The following is a 20,550-nucleotide window of genomic DNA, read 5'->3' as shown; positions in this document are numbered from 1 at the left end:
TCGGGATGAAACTTGATGGGAAAAATAAGCGCAAGTCCTAGATACATGATTGACATGATCGGAACTTATTTGCTCTCTTAGGGGTAGTTGGGGGGGGGGAGTAAGTCTTAAAAATTAGAAAAATGAGGTATTTTCAACTTATGAACGGGTGATCGGATCTCAATGAAATTTGATGTTTAGAAGGATATCGTGTCTTAGAGCTCTTATTTTAAATCCCGACCGGATCTGGTGATGGGGGCGGTGAGTTGGGAGGGGGAAACCTAAAACTTGGAAAACACTTAGAGTGGAGGGATCGGGATGAAACATGGTGGGAAAAATAAACACAAGTCCTAGATAGATGATTGACATAAACGGAACGGATCCGCTCTCTTTTGGGTAGTTGGGGGGGGGGGGTTAATCCTGAAAAATTAGAAAAAATGAGGTATTTTTAACTTACGAACAGGTGATTGGATCTCAATGAAATTTGATTTTTAGAAGGATATCGTGGCTCAAAGCTCTTATTTTAAATCCTGACCGGATCTGGTGACATTGGCGGAAGTTTGGGGTGGGGAGACCTAAAATGATGGGAAACGCTTAGATTTAAAATTGAGGTATTTGTAACTTACGAAAGGGTAACCAGATCTTAATTAAATTTGATATTTAGAAGGATCTTGTGCTATAAAGTTCTATTTTCAAATTTCGACCAGATCCTGTGACATTCGGGGGAGTTGGAAGGGCGGATCCGGTCTCTTTGGGGGAGTGGGGGCGACCTCGTACCATTGCTCTTCCGACCTCGTACCATTTGAGCTCTCGGCTCTTCCGACCTCGTCACAAGTGCCATATGAGCTCTTAGCTCTTGTTTTTTATAGAAAAAGTCCAGGGCTGCTTTCTATACCTCACAGTTATTTTCTACTTCCATTTCATATTAGTTCAGTTCGCAGAGGATCATATACGCTGAGTTTCAATTAACTATGTCCATGATTTGAATATTTATGAAATTTTGCGTTGGATCTCTGAGGCGATTTAAAATAGAATTGGCTCTAATGAATGCAAGCAAAGGACCTTTAAGTCAAACAAAGGTGGGGCTATTTGTTAAAGATTCACTTTAATCCAGGATATTTTATGAAAAAGTTTGCCCCAAAAATACTGTATCAAGTTTCTCTCGTGAAGGAAAGCTGTAAACTGAATCTTGCTTTCATCATTCTGAAAGTCACAAAAGAAGAAGACAAAACAAACATGTACGAAAACGATACTATTGGAAGCTGGACTTCCAATGTTCTAATCCGTTTCAACATCAATTTGAATGTATTAAAGAAAATAACGAGAAATCATGAAAGGAAAACACATAAAAATAACTAAGAGAAAAGGAAAAGTAAATTTCTGCAGTTTTTATCTTGCAGTATCGCATTGAGAAAAAAATTGGCCCTTAAAACGTTATATTAAAAATTGGCCCTCAAAACGTTATATTACTCTTTCTTGTTAACCAAACGTGAATATTGTTTTCATAATTTTTAAAGTCCCTAAAATCGGTCGACCAGTGGCAGTTCTTGCCTCTCTTGAGCTCGGGACAAAATCTTGATTAGTGCCTCTAGTGTCTCCCAAAAATTCTCAGGAAAAATTTTCATTTATTGACAAATTCTTTCATTTATTTAAATCTTACTTTTCTCACTTTATACGGGAAAAGATATAAGAAAAATGAAAGTTTCGGATTTAATTTGCTTATACTTACTACCAACTGCGCCCTCTTCTTTATTTTAGTCCCAATGGAACTTATATAAGCACCATGTATAAAATAATATACTGATCCTTTATGTAGTTAAAAATGACAACAAATGTTTTCTTCGTATTCATGATAATGTTAACAACATTCGTTATTCCGTTGTTAAAGAAACTGCAGTTTTTCGAAAAAAATGGATTTAAAAAAAGTTCTTTTTGCTAATTACAAAAAATTTCTAAATACAGTGATTTCTGAGAAAATGAATCATTAAAAAGCTCGCTACGATGTTCCAGTGCCCCGTTAGCTACGGAGAAAAAAAAACGGAAAAAAAGAGGTTGTTGATGCGGAATATCGTGATTTCAGCCACTGTTCTTCTTTTTCAAGCTAATGGATTTTTCCTGTTTAAGGCAAGGAACTGTAAGTCTCCTATATAGAGGTTTTGGACAAGGCGGTTCTAATAGTATACTTTGTGTTTTGATTTGATACGATTTTTAGGATATTGTGGGCTATTATATTTCCTAGTATGGGACTTGATTGTCTCTTACTAGGTTGCCAGCTACCACTGCAACCCTGGTAAAAATATATTTAAAAAAAATACAAAATGATTATAAATATTAGGTTATTTATTTGAAATTTTGCGCTCCTAAAATTTCTGCGCCCGCGGCAAGTGCCCCCTCTGCCCCCTAAAACTTCCTCAGAGGGCAATGAAAATTGTACTGCTTAATGTTTAGACTTCGAATGTTCTTCTGTTTCAGCAGCAATTTTTGTGTATGAAAGAAAACCCGAAGAAGTGTTTAAAGAAAAAACAGACAAAAACCAGAAAGAAATAGAAAAATTAAATTTTTTGCTGTATGTGATTTTGTAGTGTCGTTGTGTATATTTTGTTGAAAGTTGACGCTAAAAATTTTCTTTTAAGTTTCTTTCGTGAAGAAAAGCTGTTAACTAAATCTTATTTTCTTGATTTCATAAGCCCATAAAATAGATCCATGGAAACGATACAGTTGGAAGTTGGACTTCAATGTTCTATTCTGTTTCAGGAGTAATTTAATTTTATTTAAGAATAAAAATGATTTAAAACTAAAACTAAAGAAATAAGAAAGTAGATTGTTGGTATAGAAAGTAGAAAGTAGTATTGTATGGTTATGTCATATCGTGTTTGATAAAAAGCTGGTCCTAAGAACACTTAAAGTTCTCTCATGAGGAAAACGTAGTAAGTTCTCTCATGAGGAAAATTGTTAACTAAATCTGGTTGATCTTGTTTTCATTATTGCTCAAGTCCATAAATAAGGTTGATGGAAGCGATACTACTGGAAATTGGACGAATGTTCTGGTCTATTTCAACTGTAATTTAATTATACTTAAGAAAATAAAAAGGAATGATGAAAAAATGAAAAGCAATAATGAAAAGTAAACAAACAAAAAATCAAAAAGTCGATTTGCTGTATATGATTTTGCAGTATCATATTTCCTACTATGTTTGATTAGCCTTAAATTCATAGCCCATCACAGGGCATTCTATATAGCCCTAATCCTTTAGTAAGTTTCTCTCCTGAAGGAAAGTCGTTAAGCCAACCTCGTTTTCATCATTTTGTAAGTCCATAAATATTTTAAAGGTCAGGTTTACTTAACTGTCTACCGCTTTAGTCTTCCAGGGGGCTTAATATTCCAACATTATCTACCCTTAGGCAGTCTTAATATTTCTATCTTTATGATGAATTTACATTCATAAATGGTTTAAGTTCTACAAAATTGTCTGTGTAAAATGATCTATTTCTGAGATGAATGAAGCTCTTTAGAGAGTTTAAAGCAAATACGAAGAAGTTTCATCTTAAATTATAATGTTAGCGTATATGAGAATCCATAACTGACATAGGGACAAGGTGAACGCACTTGCTTGACTCCTTTTTTATACTCTTTCCAAATATAATACTCGATTCACTAGTAAATGCCCCTTGCCCATGATGGTCTCATATATAGCTCAAGGAATATCTGAAAACTAAAAGAAAACACTACAAACAATGATATTCTTACATTATAATACGCAAGATGTTTTTATTAATCAGATTATCAGGTTCCCTTCGATTTTTATACACTTTTTTAATTCATTTCAAAGAAAATTTTTGGTAAATCAGAGACTCAATCACATCCGGAGGTAGGATAGGGCAAAAAGAATACGTCAATAGACCCTTAAAGTCCGAACCGACGGTGATGATCTCTGTTTCAAGGCCGTTCCACCAGGAAGTACAATGGGGGGTTGGGGCCAGCCATCCTATGCCTTCGTACTTCCTTTGTGCCTACATTCTCCAGATTTCTCCAGGTACCCATTAAAAGCTGGGTCGTATCTAGCTGAGCTTAAAGAGTCACACTACTGACCCCAGTCCCAAACTAAATAATCGGCCACACCAGGAATCGAACCCCCGCCCTTTGGACAAACGATCCCAAATTTAGCACACCAACCACTCGGTTTAATATAGTTTAATATAGGAGATATAACATATGACTAGGCTGATATAACAGAGAGATACGTCATCAGAGCTGTGCGTGATAATATCAGGAGTGGGAGGGGTGTATTTGCTAGTGAATCGATTAGTATTGGAAAGATTATAAAAAGACGGAATCAACTAGTATGCTCTCCTTTGTCCCTATCTCAGTTGCGGAATTTCGTATATATTTAGCAAAAGTAATTTGTCTCCCGAAAACAAAATTGCCGTAAAAGTAAAATAAAGATTTAACTTCGGAGTGTTTGTCCATAAACTTAGTTTTTTTCCATAGAACACGCTAATGCCAAGGTTATTAATCATTACCAAGAACGAAATTGTGCTTAGCAGCGTTCCCTGAGGTACACCATTGTAAATTGAAAGAGGATCGTAATATATTTTTTGGAACTGAACCACTTATGTTTCCATAGGAAAAACAGAAGCTATTATTCTTATTAAATGGGAATAAACTTGAAATTCGTTTAAAAAGACAATCAACTTGGATTTTTTTTTTCTTATGACCCTTTCCTGTAAACTTCACAAAACGCACCAACATTTTTTTTATATGTATTTTGTTACTTATACACGAGTCGAACTAAAATTTTGTGTATATTAGAAAAAACGATTATTATAATAGGCAAAGTTGCTGTCGAAGATTTTTTTTTTATTACTATATTATTTTTTTTTTTAGAAGTGTAAACCTTCAAGTCCATATAAATGTCTGGCTTTCAACTTGTAGCCCAGCTCATTTGTGACTTGTGTCTGCAGTTAGAATAATTGTATTTTTTTTCAAAAAATCATCAAAATTTGTTTTTTTCTTAATTGTATTTGTTGTTGTTTGTACTCGTATATTTATTGTGTTTTTTTTTTTTTTTTTATAGCGGGAAGACAAACAACGGACCAAGAATTAGAAGACATGCTAGAGCAGGGGAATCCTTCCGTCTTTACTCAAGGGGTAAGATCATTCCCATTGATTCTGTTTATAGATAATTCAGAACAGTATAATTCAGTAATTCAGAAAAAAATTTCATTAGCCCCCCCTCCCGCCGCCTTTCACAAAATTTATAGGTCAAATTTTAGCAAAAATTATCAAACTATGAATTAATTGTTTATTATCTAATAACTTAATTATTATTAATTATTTTAATTATAATCGTGTACAAATTATTATTTAATTGTCTCTATTTTTTAATTTATTTTATTAAGTATTTAATCATTTATTAATTATTTTCGTTTATTAATTGCGCCCTGTATTCCATTTTAATAAAACTTCAAAAGTTACAAAATGATAACAACTGTTAGATTATTTATTTGAAATTTTGTGTCCCTAGAATTTCTGCTTCTGGGAAAAATGCCCCTCTGTACCCCTTCCCCCTGTAAAACTACCTTTGATTCAGGATAATTTTCTGAAATGTTAGAACAAAATATAATTTGTGTATTAAAATCTGCGTGGCTAAAAAAGCACTAAGTAAAAATTGTTAGTACGAATCCAGCCGGTTGGAGAACCAAATATGTAATGCAATAACCCTTTTGTTAAGCTAAGAAAAAGAAATAGTTTTATTGATCCTTTTTTTTTTGTCTAGAGATAAGTTGATTGGAAGTGGTGTTTCTGGAAATCTGGGACTGTGGAAATCTGGAAATTTGCAACGAAAGGCTACTTTTTGCCTCAAAATGACAATTTAGACTCAGCAAGGGCCAAATTGAAATAAAATGGAAATTCTTAGATTTTCAATGAATTTGGAAGCATTGTTCAGCCTTGCATATGATTTATTGGGTTTGAAGGACACATTGACACGCTTTGTGGTATTTCAATGTTTAAGATAGAATTTCTCAATTATTGCTAATAAGATAAATCCTAGAAGATCTGAGATTTTAAAATACAGAGAAACGGGACTTGGCCAATAGAGGTGAAAGAGATGGTAAATTTGGGGATTGATATTCACAATTTGTCCTCAGTCTGAATGAAGGAAATATGAATTGAAAAACAAACAAAAACAAAACAAAGACTTTAAAGAGAAGATCAAAAACCATAGGAAAGAGACTAAAAGCTGTCAAAATATAAAGTTCGACGAAGTTACTTTGTCGAAGTTTTCTTGTTTATATACAAGATATAAATGTGTATGGTTTCCGAAAGGCAGACGTTTTTTCTTTTTACCTCTATTTTTCTACCTCACTTACAGAACTTGGGTGTGATTATTCGTGCCAGGTACCTGTTCCTTATCGTTACCCTTAAGTTATTAGCTTCAGTTACAACTAATTGACTACTTATAGTTGATGGCTAACACTATCTTTGCTTGTATAGGTTTTTCTTTTCTCTACTGTTTACTGAATGTTTAGTCCCGATATAGTCGGCTAAGCTGTGAAGTCTATCTGCTCTCTTATTTTTGACTGCTTTCTATCTTTGACAATTGTTTTCCTTTAATTTACGCTTTTAAGTTTAGGAAGTTTTCACATATTCCGAAGTTTTCTGTTCTCTTTCTTTTCATATCGGTTTTACTTGACTGATTTTTTTTTTTCCTTTTTGAGTTTGTGCATTTTATGTTTTTTGTACCCTTTTTTTTATCATATTGTTTACCGAGTTGATCTATAAAGATCTGCGACGGTATCAATCCCTCTATGTCTTTTTAAGTTAGCAAAACTCAAATTTTTTTCTTGTGATTGTTGTCATCCCTTTATGTGTTTCCCTTTATCACATCCCTTTATGTGTTTTTAAGTTAACAAAACTCAAAATTTTTTTCTTGTGATTGTTGTTTCAAAATAAGAACGTATCTCATTATTTTGCTAGCTTCATGACATACTCCTCACTTTGTAATTATATTCAAAAACAGATAAGTTTTTAACACGGTTGAGCAACAGGATAAATTGAAGTAGGATCTTATGACAGTGGTGGTTCTGGCCACTATAAGCCCGGGGCCAAATCTTGATTAGTGCCCCCCCCCCTGTCTTCCGAAAAATTTATATTTATTATCATTTTTTTCAACTTATTATTTCTTCATTTAATTTGTCATTTACATTATTATTACTCATTTAATGAATTGTTAATTTTTAGTGTTCATTTTTTCTAAATTAATTGTATTTTACTAAATAATTAATTAACAATTTGTTAATTATTTTCATTTATTAACTGTGCCCTCTACTTTATTAATGAAATTTCAAAAATTACAAAATGATCACAACAGTTAGATTATTTGTTTGAAATTTTGTGCCCTTAAAACTTCTGTGGCCGGGGCAAGTGTCCCCTCTGTCCCTCTCCAAAAACCACAACAAAATCTATTTAAGCGACTATACTGCTCGCTTCTGTTTTGTACCAAAGTTGAGAATTCAAATTTCCTTACGATAAACAATGGTTTGAATAATTAAAAGCCACCCGTTTATTAATTGTTAACTACACTGGTTGTTTTCTTTTTCAATTGTGTATTCAAATCAATCTTTTTCCTTTAATTTGCTTTACGGCTGTTCTGGTTTCTGCATTCAAACCGACACACAAGGTTACCCAACTTTCAATACTCATCATTTCTTAGTTTTGAGTTACATCTGAATTGTATTTACGGTATTGCAAGACAAAGTATGTTTAAGAGGTTATATGGTGGGAAATTGGATGATGAGGAGATGTATGGGTATGCTATCATTGGTGGTTCTGACCTCTTGTGTCTGGGCCAAATTGCTTCATTTAATTTTAATTGCTCCCCCCCCCCCCGTCTCCCAAAAAATTTCAGGCTTCATTTAAAAAAAAATTCATTTATTAAAAAAAATCATTTAGTTAAATCTGACTTATCTTACTTTACATGGGAAAAGAAGTGAGAAAAATATAATTTCAATTCAATTTGCTTATATGTTCTGTCAGCTGCACCGTTTACTTTAATTTTATAAAAATTTCAAAAATTAGAGAATGATTATAAATGTTGTATTATTTATTTGCAATTTGGCCCCCCCCTACAATTTCTGCGCCTTGGGCAAGTTTCCCCTCTGAACCCCCTAAAACCGCCTATGTACGAAATACAGTTAAACTAGAGTTTTTAGTTAAACTTAAATATTTTGGTTTTTTAAACACTAGTATGTAGACTGCTGGAAAGTTCAAAATATCTAGTAAGGTGCTTTGTCTTGAGAATTAAGAACACAATACATTGTAAAGCTCTCTGCTATAATTGTCGTCAAACATTGTCGAAAGTAAGTAAATATATATCTAAAACAATCATTTTCTAAAATATGTTGCGGTGACGGAATGGACAAATCTCTGCTTCCTAATCACGGGTTTAGCAGTTCGATCCGCGTCTCGCAAGGAAGTTGAAACTACTTATTCTACAAAACAGTTTTTCAAAGAAAAGTAAAGAGTCCACTAAATGAAAGATGAGTAGAAATAAAGTCAAATAATATTTCAAAAGTAATACGGCCAAAAATCATCATCAATAAGTAAATGAAACTGAAAACAAACAGAAATTACAATAAATAATCAAGTCAAAATTATAACGAACGAAAATTACTGCAAACATGAGTACGGCTAACGCCCCTTGTGTCTTCTAAAGACCAGAATATAAGTTGCCCTTCCCTAGACTGCCTGCGTAGGATCTGGTACTGAGATAGCCCAAAGAAAAACTGGACGTCGCGACTAGCTGAGTTGTACGCTTCTTAGGCATCTCAAGCTCATTGGAACTTGAGATGATCACTTTTTATTGGACGCAGTGAGGTTCACCATGGCTACTTATTTCTCAAACTGTTTCATCAGTGTTTCCAAGTTCTACTCTTAGAGTAGGACTCGTATTTAGACCCTTGTGTCTTCTTTTCTCCTAGTATTGTTTGACGGGTTAATGCATGATGGCATGGATGGCTTTTGTTTCAAGGGCTTTTAATCCAAGTTAGGAACCTTGAGCCCTTGTCCTCCTTTCGCTTACTTAACAACGTAAATTTGTTCGTTTTCAAATGTTTTCTGTTCGAAATTAGATTTACATGCAGAAATAAATAAATTCTGTATGGTCGTAATACAAGCTATTAAAATCTAAATGGTTACCTAAGATTGCATTTTCTGCCTTTCGCTAAGTAGAATCTGATCACTTGTTGAATTTAACTTATAACAGCGAACACATCTTTAAGCAGGGAATCTTTTCAGAATTAAGCCAAAGATACCTTGTCCCCTCCCACCTGCTCCGAAAGATCAGAAAAATAGGCCAAAGTGCTTCTCCATTTCAGGCCCTGTCTTCTGAAACAATCTGATACCTCTGCTTCTGAAATGTGCAGCAAAGTCAGTAAAGAATCATCCCAAGCTACTGTCGAAATATGTTTATTTTCAACCTAAATCATACTGAAGAATGCCATTGATGTTCCCTAAAGAGCAAGGCCATGGGCGGTCACCCCCTCTGTGCATATATTAATAGGGCCATAACAATCCTGAAATTTTGAGTATTATTTAAATTTTTTATTTCTTTACAGATAATAATGGAGACGCAACAAGCAAGGCAAACATTAGCAGATATTGAAGCGCGCCACGCAGACATTATGAAGTTAGAAAATTCTATACGAGAATTGCACGATATGTTCATGGATATGGCCATGTTAGTTGAAAGTCAGGTATGTGGGGTAGTTCTACCCTCTCTTTCTCCTATCATTGCCCGTATCTCACTTTGCTATGACTCTTTAGGAGATAGTAAAGAGTGGTTCTAAAGTTGTCCTGGGAAAATTTGGGGCTTAAAATGGACTTTTTTTTTGTCTGATTTTTTTTGCCTGTGGTGGTTTTGATTTAACTTGCACATGAAATCTTAGGGGCTTTTAATGAGCTAATAGAATGTTGATTATGAACACTATTCTTTTAATGAGCTGTTTCTAAAATAGGCTTTCTAAAAGAGGGCTTTTAATGAGCTCTATTCTAAAAATCAAAGAAAGATGAAATTGATTGTACTAATTTTTTTTTTACTACGTCCAATGCTAGTGAAATTTGAACTAGGAATCAAATATGCAGAAAAATAACCTTGCATTCCCCTAACATTCCTCGTATCTCACTTTTCTATGAATCATTAGGAGAGAGTAAAGATTGATTCGAAGCATCCTAGGAAAATTTGGGGCTCTGTTCTAGACAAACCTTTATATGTATATAGTTGATTATAAATAATCCCCAGTGGCATTCTCATTTATGTTTTTTGGTTAGAGCTAGCCGAGCCGCTTTTTTTCTCCTCTCTTTCTCAGAGGGGCCGAATGTCCGGTCTAACCGGTCTCTCACACTCTTTGCTCTAGGAATCAATCACTTTTATGGGTGCAAAACCAAAGTTTTCATTGGGGTCTGACTGGACCTGTCTACATACCCTGTAAGATAAACATGTGTTATTTGTCTGGTATAGTCTACAGTGGTCTTGGTTTGCCATTCACATCCTGAAATGTGAAAAATTACTTAAAAACGGATGCATTTTGGTCATTTAATGGATAAAATACTTCGGTGGGACATGTTCAAAGGTTAACGCCCCCTCCCCCCTGTTTCTGATCAAAATACAAAGTGCAGTCCTCAAAAGATATCAAGGTCATCGTCATTATCATTCCTCAAAATAAAAATTGGTTCTTCTCAACTTTATATATATATATATATATATATATATATATATATATATATATATATATATATATATATATATATATATATATATATATATATATATATATATATATATATATATATATATATATATATATATATATATATATATATATATATATATATATATATATATATATATATATATATATATATATATATATTGTGTATACGTCAGAACGTTTTCCGTTACGTTTATGTATTTTTTGGAATAGCCTAATTATATTGCTTTGTGCAATGAAATATTTTACTACCACCGGTCTTGTGTGCTTGGTACAAATGTGGTGTTGCCACATACAGTAAAATGACGCTTTTAAGCTTTGGCAGTATTTTAAGTTCTTCTAGAGGCTAACGCCTATTCTAGGCAAAGAGTTTTGCAAATTGACAAAGCCAGAAATTCGAATGGCCAGTGTGGCTAAATCTTTGATGCAGTGTTATAAACTATAAATTGTGTGAAGAATATGGAAACCCTTATTATTGAAAAAAAACAACATTCAAATAAAATATCGGGGGTTAACAAAATTTAATAATTTCATCAAATTTTTTTTAATTTTTCAAGTGGGTGAGAGTTTTTCGCAAAAAAAAAAATCTTCGAGTAAAATACCGTTTTACCATGAAGACAACTCTGAAATAAGAATGTAACAGTAAGCCTAATTGCCTTTTTTCTACATCTCTTGGGTGCGCTTTGATAAACCGTAAAAACTCACCAAAAAATATTTCCCCTTTTGGAAAAAATTGCTGTATGAAAAACGGTTCTAAACAAAAGAACGCTCCAAACAGAATGCTACAGGAAAACGACTGAAAAAAGAAACTTTTTGTTCGATCTTATGAGATACGAGATTAATTGACGAAAGTGTTGGCTTGATCTAATATTCCATACCAAATCACTAAAACCTCCGGAACAATTCTTGTCTGAGCCCCAGCTCAACGCAGCGTTGCTACGGTCTACGATCTGATCTAGTTTTGTCCAAGAATACCTGGCAGCCCCGATGGTTTATTTTTATGGCACTTGGTATTAATCAAGTGACATATAGCGATCGCAAATTCTGTCGGTCTGTCCCGGTTTTGTTACTTTAGGCACTTTCAGGTAAGCTAGGACCATGACATTTGGCAGGCGTATCAGGGACCGGACCAGATTAAATTAGAAATAGTCGTTTTTTCCGATTTGACCACCTGGGGGGAGCCGGTAAATTCGCAAAAAATAGAAAAATTACGTATTTTTAACCTACGAATGGATGATGGGATCTTAATGAAAGTTGATGTTTGGAAGGATATTGTGCCTCAGAGCTCTTATTTTAAATATCCACCAGATCCGGTGACAGTGGGGGGAGCTGGAGGGGGAACCTAAAATCTTGGAACACGCTGAGAGTGGAGGGATCGGGATGAAACTTGGTGGGAAAAATAAGCAGAAGTCCTAGATGCGTTATTGACATAACTGGAACGGATCTGCTCTATTTGGGGGAGTTGGGGGGTGGGTGGGAGGGTTAATTCCGGAAAATTAGAAAAAATGACGTAGTTTTAACTTACGAAGGAGTGATCGAATCTTAATGAAATTTGAAGTTTGGAAGGATATCGTGTCTCAGAGATCTTATTTTTAACCCCAACTGGATCCGGTGACATTGGGGAGAATCGAGGGGGGACCTAAAATCTTGGGAAACGCTTAGACTGGAGGGATCAGGATGAAACTTGGTGGGAAAAATAAGCTCATGTCCTAGATACGGGATTGACATAAACGGAACGGATCTGCTCTCTTTGGGGGAGTTGGGGGGAGGGAGGTTTAATTCTAAAAAAAACATATCTTAATGAAATTTCATATTTAGAAGGACCTCGAAACTCAGATATTTTATTTTAAATCCCGACCGGATCCATTGTCATTAGGGGGGGGGGGGGGGGTCGGAAAACTTGGAAAACGCTTAAAGCGGAGAGATCGGGGTGAAATTTGGTGGAAAGAATAAGCACAAGCCCGAGATAGGTGACTGACATAACCGGGCCGGATCTGCTCTCTTTGGTAGAGTTGTGGGAGGGGGGAGTAACTTGGAAAAATTAGAAAAAAATGAGGTATTTGTAACTTACGAACGGGTGATCAGATCTTAATGAAATTTGATATCTAGAAGGATCTTGTGCTTTAGAATTCTCAATTTGAATCCCGACTACATCCGGTGACATTGGGGGGAGCTGGAGGGGGAAACCGGAATTCATGGAAAACGAGAAAATCGAGGTATCTTACGAATGGGTGATCAGATCTTAATGAAACTTGATATATAGAAGAATCTTATGTCTCAGATGCTCCATTTTTAATTCAAATTGGATCTCGGGACATAGAGGGTTGGAGGGGGGGAAACAAAAATCTTGGAAACCGGAAATCTTGGAAAACACTTAGAGTGGAGAGAAGAACTTGATATATAGAAGAATCTTATGTCTCAGATGCTCCATTTTCAATTCAAATTGGATCCGGGGACATAGAGGGTTGGAGGGGGGAAACAAAAATCTTGGAAACCGGAAATCTTGGAAAACGCTTAGAGTGGAGAGATCGGGATGAAACTTGATGGGAAGAATAAGCACAAGTTATAGATACGAGATTGACATAATTGGCACGGATCCGTTCTCTTTGGGGGAGTTGGGGGCTGTTTATTTGAAAAAATTAGAAAAATTGAGGTATTTTTAACTTCAGAACGGGTGATCGGATCTTAATGAAATTTGATATTTAGAAGGAACTCATGTCTCAGAGCTCTTATTTGAAATCCCGACCAGATATGTTGACATAGGGGGAGGTTGGAGGGGGAAACCGGAAATCTTGGAAAACGCTTATAAATGTCATAGACACGTGATTGACGTAACCGGACTGGATCCGCTCTCTTTGGGGGAGTTAGGTGGTGGGGTTCAGTGCTTTGGCGAGTTTGATGCTTTTGGACGTGCTGGACGATGAAAATTTGTAGGTGTATCAGGGAGCTGTACAAATTGACTTGATAAAGTCGTTTTCCCCGATTCGACCATCTGGGGGGCTGAAGGGAGAGGAAAAATTAGAAAAATTGAGATATTTTTAACTTACGGGTGGGTGAACGGATCTTAATGAATTTTGATATTTAGAAGGTCCTTGTGACTCAGAGCTCTTATTTTAAATCCCGACTGGCATTAAGCTTCTGACTTTTCTTTTAAAGCAATCTATTGATTCTTAGAATTTTGCTAGAGCTCATACCATATGAGCTTTTGGCTCTTCCGACCTCGTCACAAGTGCCATATGAGCTCTTAACTCTTGTTTATAGAAAAGTGATAAATATTTAATAAAAAATCCTAGTAGACTTACTAAAACTAGAATCTTTCAGCTACCTCTGTAATTAACGGCTTTCAAAATTAGGCAGGAGATTCATAAATGCATGCATCTTTTTTACTCAATTTTGTTGGCTGATCTGGGAAAAGTGCAAAACACTGAAGGCTTAAAACACCGAACCTTTAACGGTATATTTATTTAACCTTTAACGGTATATTTATTTAACCTTTAACGGTATATTTATTTAACCTTTAACGGTATATTTTTACCTTTAACGGTAATTTTATTCGGTGCAAAACACCGAACAAAGATTGGAACGAGTCAGGAATTATAGTGTCTAAAGTACAAATTGTATCTAATTTTTTGTACTGTCAGTATATGTCATTGCTGCTGAATACAACAGAAAGTGTTGGCTTGATCTAATATTCCATACCAAATCACTAAAACCTCCGGAATAATTCGTGTCTGAGCCCCTGATCTCAACGCAGCGTTGCTAACATTCAAGTTTATATATTTAAACATTGATTTTATATTCATACATCGATTACGCTTATACATCGTTTTAAGCATCTTTACTTAAACATCGATGCAAATGTAATTGACTTGAGTAATCTCCTGAGTTTGGTAAGAAATTGTATATGAAAAGTGTCATATTTGTAAAAATAGCCATACTTCTTGAATTTTTATTGGAAAATATGGAAACAATTGTAAACACCGTAGTAATTTGGAGCTGAAAAAGGACCCCCCCCCCCAATAACTAGTTTTAACGTAGATCTATATGGGCGGCAGAGTCTACGTGAACTTCTTTTTAGTTCTATGATAAAGTATTTTTATTTAAAGCCCTATATTGTTAGATTATGATAGAGTATAAAGCTATCTTTTTTTTGTGCACTTATTAATCTTGCTACATTACTTGTGTAACAGTAGCCCATCTGAAAATGACCAAGTTCTCCAATTCTGGAGAACACTGGACAATCCGGATCCACTGGTTCTCTACAAGGGGCTCTCCACACTAAGGTCGTCGTAATCGTTGAAATTCGTATGTCGGATTATCTATCCATTGCTGCTGGGGGGCTCTTTTTATTAGGGAAGGGAGAAAATGATGCGGATGACTTCCTCGGGGAAGGAGTAGCAAATTGATCTTTTTAGGAGGAGGAGGGGGGGGGGCAAAAAACCAAACGCCTACATTTTTGACCATCATGTTTCAACATCTGGGAGGAGAGGATTATATACTCCACATCCAAGGAATCTAATGGGCTATTTTTGAGGAATCTTTGAGGTCTTGTCCACTAATCATTATTGAAGCAATTGAGCAGCTGTTAGGGTGAAAAGAGCAATAAAGATTAAAAATGAATGAAGCTTATTTATGTGATGACCCAGCTAAACCAAATAACCGTAGAAATAGATAAATTAAGAGCACGAAATGTTTTCCTACAAAACTTACAGCTTAAAGTAGTTCAATGATGTAGGTTCAATTTTCTTGTTCGAAGGTTGGAAGGGTCTTGTAATTTGTCCCTGGAGTAAGTGTTTATCGGAGGATTTTCCTGAGGAGGGGAGAACACAGTAACGAGTATTTCTCGGAATATGTGTTCCTCGCCCTAAGGAATTAAATGAGATGTTTTAGGGGTGAGCACATTCAATTTAAAAGTAATAACAACAACTTTTAAACGAAGGTTAGACACAAATAAAGCCTAGTTGTGTGATGGTAGAGCTGCGAAAAGCCATAGATATAGATAATTTTATTCAGATATTTTCCTGTATTAAGTCTGTGTCACCAGGGTTGCCACCACGGTTAGCTCCTAGGGTGCTACAATTGCCCAAATTTGCGTGCTACACATTCGGTGCTACAATGAAAAAAAAAAAAAAAAATCGCATGTCGACACGCGCATGATTTGTTTAATCGTACTTAGATTAGTTATTAGGTCAATTTTTCAATTTGTTTTGATATAGAGGAATAAAAATGTAGCCATAAAAGATGTAGCTGACCAGAGCGCTGGATGGGAAAATGCACGTGCACACGGATATCCCGTATTTAGATGGGGGCATGTTTGATGTGAGACACATCATGTAATTGCATTTTACATGTTTATATTTTCAATTTGGTCACATAAGAGAACAAGTGCTACATTCAATGAAGCACTTGCTACACATGATAAAATAGCAGTGCTAAAATAGCAGTTTCGTACTACAAGTGGGAACCCTGTGCGTTACACAACGAATTGAAAGTGTTTGATGTTAATTTAGTATCTTTATATTTCAAGGGTGAAATGATAGACCGTATTGAATATAAATAATATATTATATAAGACTCCAAATATATAAGACTCAATAAGTTTATTTTTACCCATCAAAGTCTACAAGACTGAGAAAATATGCCGTATTTTTGAAAAATGCGCAAAGTGGGAATACCCTCTAAAAGTCAATGAATCATTACATAAATCATACCATCAGATGATATTCTGATATTCATAGCTTGAATTTGGTGCTGCGAGTGAGAATACATTTATTACCAGCCTGATTCGCTTTTTATGTTTGACCAAATCGTGTCTCTTCTCAATTAACGATCTGACTGAGTGGTTTCAATTTAGTATCTTTTAATTTAGTATCTTTAATAATTTAGTAATTTAATTTAGTATCTTTATATTTCAAGGGTGAAATGATAGACCGTATTGAATACAACGTTGAACATGCCCAAGACTACGTTCAAACTGCAACACAAGATACAAAAAAGGCGTTGAAATATCAGTCCAAAGCAAGAAAGGTATTTATTTTTGTGTAATTTGAATATACTGTATTAGATATTACCTTATATACATAAAAGAGGGAGATAAAATCCTACCAAACCTTTAGTACTACAAGATAATATAGTACGAGTAGGTTGACGAATATAGATACCCGTAGGGGGAGGAGAGGAGGAGGCATTTTCAAAGTTGAAAGCACCGGTAACTAAACAGAATAACGTGTTTATTACCGCTTAAATGTAGTGCTTTTAAAAACGTGCTAATATAAGTTAATTTCCCAATTTTTAATAGTTAGCACAATAATTACTGCATCATGTATAACGGACTAACGGGATTACGCATACATAGTGACCTAGAGATGCTGGAACATTATGGCCTCCCTACAAGTGCCATACCTGCTACATGATTTTCTCTCACTTCATCGTTCATTTTGAAAAATGAAATGTTAGATACGCCCTTTTGTTTATTGCCTTGGACCTTAGATCCTGCTGTGTCTTTTGAGGCACCCAGGGTCTAAACTGAGTTTGCGGTCGCCTCTGAAGCGTCTGGCTGTGACAGTACATTCCCCCTCCAACTGTAAAGGGGCAAGAAACTTTCTTAGCTCGTGGTACGTACGACGGAGTGTACATTCAGGTCTGCTTCTCCGGCGGGTGAGGAAAAATTTACGTGTATAACTCGGACCCATCCTCATTGTTTGAAATTTATCCAATCTATAAAAATAATTGAGTTCAAGAATAAAAAATCCCATCGGCTGATAATTGTTGTTTTGTAGGGGGACTACAGCCCCTCCCTCCTCTATGATTCTAAGAGCTATACCTGCGAATAAGACTAAAAAATAGATGACTAGTAATAAGATAAAAATATTTTCCCCAGTGTTCCCACTTGGGATAGAACTAGGCTTATCATGCTTCCCTCCCCCTAGAGTTGAAGAATTAAAAAAAATTTGTAAAAAAGGGTAAATTTTCGGAGTGTGGAAATATAGGGTGTTTTTCTAACTGGGACATTTTCAGCTCACGACACCCGTCCCTAAAGAAAGTTGAAATATTTTCATATTTTTCTTGAGCTTTAAGATTTTATTATTCATATTTATTTCGCGTGGGATGGAAATTACATTCTTTAACGTTGAAAACACTCTTTTTTTTTTGCATAAGTCATACTTGCGGAGTTTTTCAAATTCCCCTATTCAAGTTATGGCATTTGCATATCGTATGTAAGTAGTCAGGTAATGAAGGTTAAAAGAGGGACAACTAATTTGGTGTCTAACATTCATTGAAGGTATATACATAAATAACTGGAATCGTGACTAAATATATTTGAGGGATCTCGCCAAAATTTTAGGTGAAGTTCCGGGCTTTTTTTAAAGGGGACTTGATCCTTTTAATTTTTTTTTTTTGGGGGGGGGGGTCTTGTCACTCATAAGGGGAACGTCCATATTATATGCATGGATGACCAACCTGTCAGGTCCATCTTACCAGTTAAATGAATACTTTATTTTTATCTCCCTTTTTTCGAATGTGTCATGTTAGGCTATTTTATCGTACTTTTTAATTTTAATAGCTAGTTTTTATTCAGTTTTTAGTTTGCTAGTTTGTAGCGTACTGCAGCTTCAGTTCAGTTCGAAGTTTTATTTTTTGGCCTACAAGTCTTCTTTGGCTATATGCTTGGTAGAAGGTCGGCAACCCCCAATAGCATGTTTTCTTTTTTTATGAGTATTTTTTGTATACAAAGATTATTCCCATGTTGGAAATGTTGAAAATTTTGACATTTTTCTTTCTTTGACATTTCTAAATTTTCCCTCTAAATCTGCACAGTAGTGCTTTTATTTTTATATTTTTATTATATATTTATTATATATTTTATTATATTTATTTTTATTATTTTATATTTTATTTTTATATGTCTCAGAAGTTTTTTCTTGTGAAAAAATAAAAATACCATGCCAGCTGGCAAAGTATCCAAGTCAAAATAATGTTATTATCATGTCATCCATTTTTTTTTTTTTTTTTTTTTTTTTTTTTTTTTTTTTTTTTTTTTTTTTTTTTTTTTTTTTTTTTAATACAGAAAAGATGTTTTTTTAGAAACATAATTGCGAATATAAGAAGAGCAGATGTTCTCAGGTATGAACTTGGGGTCGGGGTCTAAATCGTTAACACACTATATTTTTAGGCCTGAATGTTTTTATTTTCCTGAATTGGTACTTTGGATCATTATTTTTGGCTGGATTTCTGTTTATAGAAAGATTTTTCCTAGAAAAGATTCTTTTGCCTGAATATCCATGACCTTCTTAAAAAAAGAAAAATACGAAGAATAAATTATTATCCTTTTTGCGAAAATGTGGTTAAGACGATATTTTCAATTAATTTAGACCTCCCCTCTACGTGGATAGAATTCTTATAAATGCTGTCCTCAGTGTTATGGACTTGTATACCTGGATACTCGTGGCATTGTGTGACCGTTCTTAGTCAAATATTGACGTTTATCAACTTATTTCTGATAGCGATAGGTAATCTAGTGTATTACCACTATATATAACGGCTAAATATCATTTAGCAAAAAGTAAAATGAACTTAATTTCTTATTTTGGTTAATTTCTGGTAATTTTCTATACTTGGTGTCAGGCTTGTGGCACTGTGGACTACCAGAAAAGGTACTGCATTTGGCTCGTGGAAAGCTACTGAATTTTTGTTTCGATGCCAAAATAGCTAATCCTTTCGATCAGGCCCGTACCCAAAGTGGGGAAGGCGGATCCATAATTTTGCATCTCAAGATTTGGACATTTCGCAATTGTTTCTTTAGTTATATATATATATATATATATATATATATATATATATATATATATATATATATATATATATATGTATATATATATATATAATTTGCTGATGATTGTTGCTACCGAGATAAAATCGTCCGTACGTTTCTTGGGGGGGTGGGGCTATCTATTTTGGAGTAGGGAGTGAGGGGCAGTTGTTGTGGTATTGGTGAGATTCCCTTACTTCCTTGTGCAAACCTTCTTTTGAACCAACTAGCGGGGTACATTATAGGTGGGGCGTGTCTTTCACAGGGGAATCCAAGGTAGTGAAATATTGCACCTCAGTCTCAGTAAAGAATTATAGAGATGTTACCGTGAATATCCGAAATTGGTGAATATATCACCAGTGAATGTCCGAAACATCTTTTTCTTCCTCCTTGGATTTAGTCAGTGTTGCCAGTCGACTTTTTCAGTTGTATACTAGGTTTGATGGTGACAGGTTAGGTTGAGTTAGGTTTTTAATTCGTTTCTGATATTTATAACCTAAGCTAACATAACCCAACTTTAAATTTTACCATCTAAGCTTGTATAAGACTGAAAAAGCGGATTTGCGAAGCTAATTGAATCCAAGCAGAGAAAAAGTATTGACGGACATTTATCGGTAAATGTCGATATTAACTAGATTTTGGGCATTCACAGTAACAGAGATACTAATTGGAAAGTCGAAATGCGGTACAACTATATATACATTCGAAAGCAGATTCTGATATTCATCAGTGAATTTGCACACAGAACTTGTGGGATAGAGGGAGGGGGAGAGGATCAAATCTTATACTACTACCACTAGGAACTCACCGCAGGACCAAGTCATCTGCTGTCAGCACAGCTACACACACTCATTCTCCGTCAAGTTCAATGGGGTTTATTATCAAGTCAAAAATAAATTACGCCTAATCACAATACTCAGTCCATTTCTAGACGCCGAGATCCTCAATCTCTACCTATTAAACATAATACGCAGCGTGGTCACTGCTCCTAC

The 20,550-nt window shown here is 34.9% G+C and overlaps 1 protein-coding gene and 1 long non-coding RNA gene across 6 annotated transcripts in view; one reads left to right on the top strand and one right to left on the bottom strand.

Moving 5' to 3' along the window:
* LOC136028291 (syntaxin-1A-like) overlaps nucleotides 1-20,550 on the top strand; it is a 133,939-nt gene that overhangs the window by 24,957 nt on the left and 88,432 nt on the right. For all 5 annotated transcript variants that reach the window (XR_010617802.1, XR_010617801.1, XM_065706042.1 and 2 more), the window contains exons 3-5: nucleotides 5,055-5,128; nucleotides 9,598-9,735; nucleotides 16,666-16,776. Coding sequence is in view for 3 of the 5 variants with exons in the window: in XM_065706042.1 (XP_065562114.1) it covers nucleotides 5,055-5,128; nucleotides 9,598-9,735; nucleotides 16,666-16,776 (323 nt within the window). In the remaining 2 variants the exon portion in view is untranslated. The remainder of the gene's footprint in view (nucleotides 1-5,054; nucleotides 5,129-9,597; nucleotides 9,736-16,665; nucleotides 16,777-20,550) is intronic.
* The window catches only part of LOC136028292 (uncharacterized), a 54,164-nt gene that overhangs the window by 9,134 nt on the left and 24,480 nt on the right, over nucleotides 1-20,550 (bottom strand). The window lies entirely within an intron of this gene.

Source organism: Artemia franciscana, chromosome 6, assembly GCF_032884065.1.
Source record: "Artemia franciscana chromosome 6, ASM3288406v1, whole genome shotgun sequence".
Classification (NCBI taxonomy): domain Eukaryota; kingdom Metazoa; phylum Arthropoda; class Branchiopoda; order Anostraca; family Artemiidae; genus Artemia; species Artemia franciscana.
Note: the sequence above shows the minus strand (reverse complement) of the source record. Positions and strands in the feature narration are given on the sequence as shown.